The sequence below is a fragment of the Grammomys surdaster genome, unplaced genomic scaffold (genome assembly GCF_004785775.1).
Source record: "Grammomys surdaster isolate TR1022 unplaced genomic scaffold, NIH_TR_1.0 169, whole genome shotgun sequence".
Taxonomy (NCBI): Eukaryota; Metazoa; Chordata; class Mammalia; order Rodentia; family Muridae; genus Grammomys; species Grammomys surdaster.
In genome coordinates, this window is record NW_021604617.1 from 16962172 (window position 1) to 16971133 (window position 8962).

General features: G+C 40.7%; 1 protein-coding gene across 1 annotated transcript in view; it reads left to right on the forward strand.

The window, feature by feature from the left end:
- The window catches only part of Efhc1 (EF-hand domain containing 1), a 41945-nt gene that overhangs the window by 10261 nt on the left and 22722 nt on the right, over positions 1-8962 (forward strand). Inside the window, exons 3-5 of the mRNA XM_028766654.1 lie at positions 4443-4730; positions 5413-5562; positions 7731-7923. Coding sequence (XP_028622487.1) covers positions 4443-4730; positions 5413-5562; positions 7731-7923 — 631 coding nt within the window. The remainder of the gene's footprint in view (positions 1-4442; positions 4731-5412; positions 5563-7730; positions 7924-8962) is intronic.

Consider the following 8962-nt stretch of genomic DNA (forward strand, 5'->3'; position numbering starts at 1 on the left):
CATGGTGGAGCATGTGTCCCTGTTGTATGTTGAAACATCTTTTGGGTACATGCCCAGGAGTGGTATAGCTGGGTCCCTAGGTAACACTATGTTCAATTTTCTGAGATACCGCCATACTGCCTTCCATAGTGGTTGTACCAGTTTACAATCCCACCAACAGTGGAGGAGTGTTCTCTTTCTCCACATCCTCACCAACATGTGCTATCACCTGTGTTTTTGATCTCAGCCATTCTGACTGGTGTGAGGTGGAATCTCAGTGTTGTTTTCATTTGCATTTCCCTGATGACTAGGGATGCTGAACACTTCTTTAGGTGCTTCTCAACCATTCGAGCTTCCTCAGTTGAGAATTCTTTGTTCAGCTCTGTGCTCCATTTTTTAATAGGGTTCTTTGATTGTCTAGAGTCTAATTTCTTCAGTTCTTTGTATACCTTGGATATTAGCCCTTTATCAGATGTAGGGTTGGTGAAGATCTTTTCCCAATCTGTTGGTTGCTGCTTTGTCCTATTGACTGTGTCCTTTGCTTTACAGAAGCTTTGCAGCTTTATGAGGTCCCATTTGTCAATTCTTGGTCTTAGAGCACAGGCCATTGGTGTTCTGTTCAGGAACTTTTCTCCTGTGCCTATGTGTTCCAGGCTTTCCCCCAGTTTCTCTTCTATTAGTTTCAGTGTAGCTGGTTTTAGGTGGAGGTCCTTAATCCACTTGGAATTGAGCTCTGTACAAGGAGATAAGTATGGATCAATTTGCATTTTTCTACATGCTGACCATCAGTTGGACCAGCACCATTTGTTGAAAATGCTATCTTTTTTCCACTCGATGGTTTTAGCCCCTTTGTCAAAGATCAAGTGACCATAGGTATGGGGGTTCATTTCTGGGTCTTCTATTCTATTCCATTGATCCTCCTGCCTGTCTCTGTTCCAATACTATGCAGTTTTTATCACTATTGCTTTGTAGTACAGCTTGAAGTTGGGGATGGTGATTCCTCCAGAAGTTCTTTTATTGCTGAGAGAAGTTTTTGCAATCCTGGGTTTTTTGTTATTCCAAATGAATTTTAAGATTGCTTTTTCTATCTCTGTGAAGAATTGAGTGGGTATGTTGATGGGGATTGCATTAAATCTGTAGATGGCTTTTGGCAAAATAGCCATTTTTACTATATTAATCCTTCCAATCCATGAGCATGGGAGATCTTTCCATCTTCTGAGATCTGGTTCGATTTCTTTCTTCAGGGACATGAAGTTCTTGTCATACAGGTCTTTTACTTGCTTGGTTAGGTTCACACCAAGGTATTTTATATTATCTGTGACTATTGTGAAGGGTGTCATTTCCATAATTTCTTTCTCAGCCAGTTTATCTTTTGAGTAGAGGAAGGCTGTTGATTTGCTTGAGTTAATTTTATATCCAGCCACTTTGCTAAAGTTGTTTATCAGGTTTAGGAGTTCTCTGGTGGAAGTTTTGGGGTCACTTAAGTACACTATCATATCATCTGCAAATAGTGAGATTTTGACTTCTTCCTTTCCAATTTGTATCCCTTTGACCTCCTTGTGTTGCCTAATTGCTCTGGCTAGGACTTCCAATACTATATTAAATAAGTAGGGGGAGAGTGGGCAGCCTTGCCTAGTCCCTGATCTTAGTGGGATTGCTTCAAGTTTCTCTCCATTTAGTTTGATGCTGTCTACTGGTTTGCTGTATATTGCTTTTACTATGTTTAGGTATGGACCTTGAATTCCTGACCTTTCCAAGACTTTTATCATGAAGGGGTGTTGAATTTTGTCAAATGCTTTCTCAGCATCTAGTGAGATGATCATGTGGTTTTTTTCTTTGAGTTTGTTTATATAATGGATTGCATTGATGGATTTTCGAATATTGAACCAACCCTGCATTCCTGGGATAAAGCCTACTTGATCGTGATGGATAATTGTTTTGATGTGTTCTTGGATTCGGTTCGCTAGAATTTTATTGAGTAATTTTGCATCAATGTTCATAAGGGAGATTGGCCTGAAGTTCTCTTTCTTTGTTGGGTCTTTGTGTGGTTTAGGTATGAGCGTAATTGTAGCTTAATAGAATGAATTGGGTAGTGTACCTTCTGTTTCTATTTTGTGGAATAGTTTGAAAAGAATTGGAATTAGGTCTTCCTTGAAGGTCTGATAGAATTCTGCACTAAAACCGTCTAGTCCTGGACTTTTCTTTGTAGGGAGACTTTTAATGACTGCTTCTATTTCTTTTGGGATTATGAGACTGTTTAGATGGTTTATCTCGTCCTGACTTAACATTGGTAACTGGTATTTGTCTAGAAAATTGTCCATTTCATCCAAATTTTCCTATTTTGTTGAGTATAGGCTTTTGTAGTAGGATCTGATGATTTTTTTAAATTTTCTCAGTTTCTGTTGTTATGTCACCCTTTTCAGATCTGATTTTATTAATTTGGATACTGTCTCTCTCCCCTCTGATTAGTCTAGCTAAGGGTTTATCTACCTTGTTGATTTTCTCAAAGAACCAGCTCCTGGTTTTATTGATTCTTTGGATAGTTCTTTTTGTTTCTATTTGGTTGATTTCAGCCCTGAGTTAGATTATTTCCTGCCGTCTACTCCTCTTGGGTGTATTAGCTTCTTTTTGTTCTAGGTCTTTCAGGTGTGTTGTCAAGCTGCTAGTGTATGCTCCCTCCAGTTTCTTTTTATAGGCACATAGAGCTATGAATTTTCCTCTTAGCACTGCTTTCATTGTATCCCATAGATTTTGGTATGATGTGTCATCATTTTCATTAAATTCTAAAAAGCTTTTAATTTTTCTTTATTTCTTCCCTTACCTGATTATCAAGGAGTAGGGTGTTGTTCATTTTCCATGTCAATGTGGGCTTTCCATTGTCTTTGTCATTTTTGAAGACCAGCCTTAGACCATGGTGATCTGATAGGATGCAGGGAATTATATCATTTTTTTTGTATCTGTTGAGGCCTGTCTTGTGCCCAATTATATGGTCTATTTTGGAGAAGGTACCATGAGGTGCTGAGAAAAAGGTATATTCTTTTGCTTTAGATATATTTTGATTTAGAAATGTTCTATAGATATCTGTTAAGTCCATTTGGTTCATAACTTCTGTTAGTTTTACTGTATCTCTATTTAGTTTCTGTTTCCATGATCTATCCATTGCTGAGAGTGGGGTGTTGAAGTCTCCCACTATTATTGTGTGAGGTGCAATGTGTGTTTTGAGCTTTAGTAAGGTTTCTTTTATGAAAGTCGATGCTCTTGTATTTGGCACATAGATATTCAGAATTGAGAGTTCATGTTGGTTGACTTTTCCTTTGACAAGTATAAAATGTCCTTCCTTATCCTTCTTGATAGCTTTAAGTTGGAAGTCGATTTTATTCGATATTAGAATGGCTACTCCCACTTGTTTCTTAGGGCCATTTGCTTGAAAAATTGTTTTCCAACCTTTTACTCTAAGGTAGTGTCTGTCTTTGTCACTGAGGTGGGTTTCCTGTAAGCAGCAAAAAGCTGGGTCCTGTTTGTGTATCCAGTCCATTAGCCTATGCCTTTTTATTGGGGAATTGAGTCCATTGATGTTAAGAGATATTAAGGAGAGGGTGTTGTTGCTTCCTGTCATTTTTGCTAATAGTGGAGACATCGTTTGTGTGGTTATCTTCTTTTGGGTTTGATGGAAAAGGATTATTTTCTTGCTCTTTCTAGGATATGATCGCCCTCCTTGTATTGGAGCTTTCCTGCTATTATCCTTTGTAGAGCTGGATTTGTGGGAAGATACTGTGTAAATTCAGTTTTGTCATGGAATATCTTAGTTTCTCCATCTATGGTAATTGAGAGTTTTGCTGGGTAAAGTAAAGTAGCCTGGGCTGGCATTTATGTTCTCTTAGGGTCTGTATGATATTTGTCCAGGATCTTCTGGCTTTTATAGTATCAGGTGAGAAGTCAGGTGTAATTCTGATAGGTTTGCCTTTATATGTTACTTGGCCTTTTTCCTTTACTGCTTTTAAAATTCTTTCTTTGTTTTGTGCATTTTGTGTCTTGATTATTATGTGACATGAGGTATTTCTTTTTTGATCTAGTCTGTTTGGTGCTCTGTAGGCTTCTTGTGTGATTATGGGCATCTCATTCCTTAGGTTAGGGAAGTTTCCCTCAATAATTTTGTTGAAGATATTTACTGGCCCTTTAAGTTGTGGTTTAATATTTTAAATGTGTACTCAATAAGCTATTCTGACTTCACATTGAATGCATGATCCTCAGAAGATTAAGCTTTTGTCTCTATAGAACACAAATGTTTCTAAACACTGTGAGGACATTTTCTTTTTCTTTTTCTTTTGCTTTTTTTTTTTTTTTAGATGCCACCCAATGAGTTTATGGCGGGACACTAGTTCCACTCTTCCTGCATTGTTCTTTCTTAAGGACAGTGGCTGGGATCCTTCAAATGACAATGAGAAACCTCTTGGGTGTTACAGGTGCTGAAATTTAGCGCCTACTTCCAGGAAGACGTCCCCATATCAACGGAGGAGCATTACCGAATCCGCAGGGTGAACATTTACTACTACCTAGAGGATGACAGCATGTCCGTCGTTGAGCCTGTCGTGGAGAACTCTGGGATTCCACAAGGCAAGCTAATCAAACGCCAGCGGCTCGCCAAGAATGATGTGGGTGACCACTACCACTGGAAGGACCTCAACCGCGGAATCAACCTTACAGTTTATGGCAAAACCTTCCGCATTGTTGACTGTGACCGATTCACTCAGGTACAGTGAATTTCTCTGTGGGCCGGGACGCGACAGCACATTCTAGCTGGTGGAATACAATCAATCACGCCATTCACTGGTGTATGGGGAAGGACACAGCTGACTGTGTGCGAGTTACAGGTTAGCAGGTTAGTGTTTGTGCGAATGCGCGCACGTGCGCCTCTCTTCAGTATGGAGTATAAACATTAGGGAACCAATGCCAAATTTGTCCTGGCTTTTTAACAAGTAATTATATACTTATTTTTTAAGTGAGTTAGAAACATTATTCCATCTTAACTTGCCTTAACTCGCCTCCATAGCAAAAGTGAAACATGTATTTTGTGAACTTTTGGATTTTAGATGTTTATCTTCAAACAATGCCGGAATTTTGCTCCTAAACAAATAACTTGGTTGATATAAGTTTGTATGTTTGTATATATACATATATGTGTGTATGTATATATATGTATGTGTGACTACACACACGCACACAAAGACACACACACATATGTATATGAATAAATACTTCAGGCAGTTATCAGCTATCATCTGCATTGTAGATTTGGGTCACTGGAGATACTATCTCTATTTCATGCCCAGTCTGTCAGCAACTCATTAGTATCATATCACGCTTATTTTCCGACCATGATTTATGACTTTTAAAACCTTCAGAAAGGTGTTGACATTAGCTCTGAAATTTCAGGAATTTTTGGAAAGTCAAGGCATCGAATTAAATCCACCAGAGAAGATGCCTCTGGACCCTTACACCGAACTCCGGAAAGAACCTGTTCGTAAATACGTCACCCCGTCAGACTTTGACCAGCTGAAGCAGTTTCTCACCTTTGACAAACAGGCAAGCCACCTAAACGAGCAGGCTGGCTCCTGTTCGAATGTGGGCGTGTGTTTGTGGGGAAGCAGCTTTGATAGCCTGCATAGAATCTAACCATCATCACACAGCGGTTCCATGTAGGGCTAAAAGTATGTGAGCGCCTAGATTTCTATTTTTTAGATACACTAAACATTTTACTACATTTTATTGATTTTTGGATGTGTAAGTATATCATCCCATGCATGCCACTGCCTACTGGAGAAGGTCAGAGGACAACTTCTGGGCAATGGTCCTCTCATTCCATCCTGTGGGTCCTGGGCATTGAACTCAGGTTGTCACACTTGGCAGCAAGCTCCTTTACCTAGTAGGCCATCTGGCAGGCCCTCAGCCTTAGCTTTAGAGATATAGAGGCATCATCTGTGGCATTGCTATGCAAATCCATCCATGTGCTTTCATGGTGAAGCAATTCCTGAGCCACACGCATCTCCTTCTCTCTTTCCATTTCAAATCCCCCCACTTCTTACCCTCTGTCTTAGTCAGGATTACTGTTGTCGTGATGAAACATCATGGCCAAAAGCAACTTGAGGAAGATAGGGCTTATTTTCCCTCTCTTCTATGTCTGAGTTCATCACAGGAGGAAATCAGGACAGGAACTCAACCAAGGCTGGAACCTAGGGGCAGGAACTGATGCACAGGCCATGGAGGGGTGCTGCTTACTGGCTTGCTCTTCATGGCTTGCTCAGCCTGTTTTCTTATAGAACCCAGGACCACCCGCCCAGGAGTGGTACCACCCACAATGGGCTGAGACCTCCCCAGTCAATCACTAATTAAGAAATACCTAACAGGCTTACCTACAGCCTGATCTTATAGAGACATTTTCTCCACTGAGGCTCTCCGCTCTCTGATGACTCTAGCTTGTGTCGAGTTGACATAAAAACTACCTTGCACACTACTGCCCAATGAGTTAATCTCACAGAAGATTCTGGGTAGGCTTACATGAATATGGGGGAAAGTTTAAAGCTGTTATATATTTATTCCGATACTACATAGTTATTAAAATAAAATAAAAAAGTAAAATAAGATTAATTAAAATAGCTATCCTCATCGATTCTCCAGGAACCCCATCTCAAATGTATCCCTGCATTAGCGTTCGAGTTCAGAAGGCTCTGAGCACTTTCTGACTCCGGCCCAGCTTTCTAGCCCCCGCTGCAGTAGAGACGCAGTTCTGAATCTTCCTTCACCCATAAAAGGAAAGAGTAACAGCGATTACTCTGAAGTTTTTTTTTTGTCTTAGCTTCCTGAAGGCTTAACTTTTTTGATCTCAGAAAGTTCTACCCAGCGTTAGCATAGATTTAGTATTGTGGATTTTGCTGTTGTTCTGTTTGGTTGGTTGTTTTGTTGTCGTTTACTTGGTTTGTGAGTTGATTTTGTTGAGAAAGGGTCTCACTACGTAGCTCTGGCTAGCACAGAGCTCACTATGGGTGGGGAGTGTGGCAGCTTCAAATTCACAGATATTCTGCCTCCAGAATTCTAGGATTAAAGGTATAACCCCCCACACTGATCTTTATTAAGTAATTAAATAACTAATTTACTTATTTCCTTTTTGAGACAAAGTCTCACTAAATAGCCCAGGCTGGCCTCAAGTCTGCTGTATCCAAGGCTTGATTTGAACTCACGATCTTCCTGCCTCTGTAACCCTCGTAGATCACAGGCATGAACCACCACACCTGGATTTCTGCTATTACTTTAAATTAGAAGATACTGTCCATCCTATTACCAGTGGATACGTTTTGATGGAACAGAAGAAAGATAGGCTGATTATGAGAATTTTTTCCACACCAGTTCTAGACACACAATTTATCATGGTTTTTTGTTACTATGCATAAATCCCTTTAAAGACAACCCCACTATTCTATTTTTTTTTAATTCAGCTTCTCTTTCCCAGGCTAATATTTGGGGCCTAAGTAAGCGCTTCTTTCTCGGCACAAACTTAGAAGCCTTGTGTGATTCTTCTTGGCTGATGAAATGTAGTACATGATTTTTTGGATATTTGTGTATCCTTGATTTTTTTCTAATTTCCTGTCAGAAAGTGTTTCAGCTACTGTCCTTCACTGTCTGGTAGACACATATGAAAGCAGTGGAGCTAAAGCTCTGCTTTAGAGTCTAACGTCACCACTTTGGACTCCTCAAAGGTCCTGCGATTCTACGCGATCTGGGACGACACGGATAGCTTGTTTGGGGAATGTCGTCACTACATCATTCATTACTATCTCATGGATGACACCGTGGAGATCCGCGAGGTCCACGAACGGAACAACGGAAGAGACCCGTTCCCACTCCTCATGAACCGACAGCGCATGCCCAAAGTTTTGGTGGAGAATGCAAGTAAGTTCAATTCTACGTGTCCTGCCTGTTACTTGGGAGGTTTGGGGTGTCCGAGGATCCCAGTAGTCAGTGGGTTTAGTCTTTTGTACGTGGCTCTGTAGGTGCATTCTTAGGTTTTTAACAATGTTTTTTTTCTGTAGTTTTTCTTTTAGACCAGGCATGCCTCCTGCATACTCTAGTAGACTTGACACAGACAAAGACAAAACAAAACCAAAACACGCAACAGACAATTTATTTAAAACAGATAGAGCAAGGCTTCTAGACTGAACCGACTTACTCTTGGGCTCGCTTGTTTGTCTTGGTGACACTGGGGAGTACATGCCAGGGAAGCACTTTGGCACTCAGCTATATCCCAGCCTTCTCTCTCCTTTTTTATTTTGGGACAGGGCCTCACTAAATTTCCAACATGGCCTTCACCTCGCTCTGCATCCCAGCCTGGTCCTGACCTTTCACTCCAGCCTTGGCTGGCACATCAGGCCTACATCCAGGGCCCGTGGGGCACTCAATCTTAAAATGCATTTCATTGTATTCTCTCCAGCCTTTGATCTTTAGCTCAACGAAGCCAAGTGAGTTACATAGCGTCTCACTAAGTAACATTGGCTGGCACGGAGCTTACTGTGTAGACAGCACTGCCATGCCAGTGCTAGGCTTAAAGGTGTGCGCCACCATGCCCAGCTTTATATCTTGGTTTCAATATAGTAATTAGAAGCAATAAGCAAGATTTACACAAAAGGCAAACAGTTAGGTCTTAAGGCGCATCCTTAAGCTGCATAAGAACAGAAAGTAAAGTAAGATACTGTAACTAAAATTTGCACAAAGTAAAACCCACTCTTAGTATCCATGGTGAATGTTCATTTAGACAGCTGGGACCTATGTCTGAAGTGTCTGGACCTGTCTTTACCCTGAGTAGAGACTCGGGGAGATGGACAACCATTTTTGCATGCTCTCTGGTTCATGCTGATCTCAATAAGCAAGTGGTGCATACCAGAGAACTAGAAAACCAGGAGCAAAACAGTCTATGAGAGGGAGGGAGGAGGGG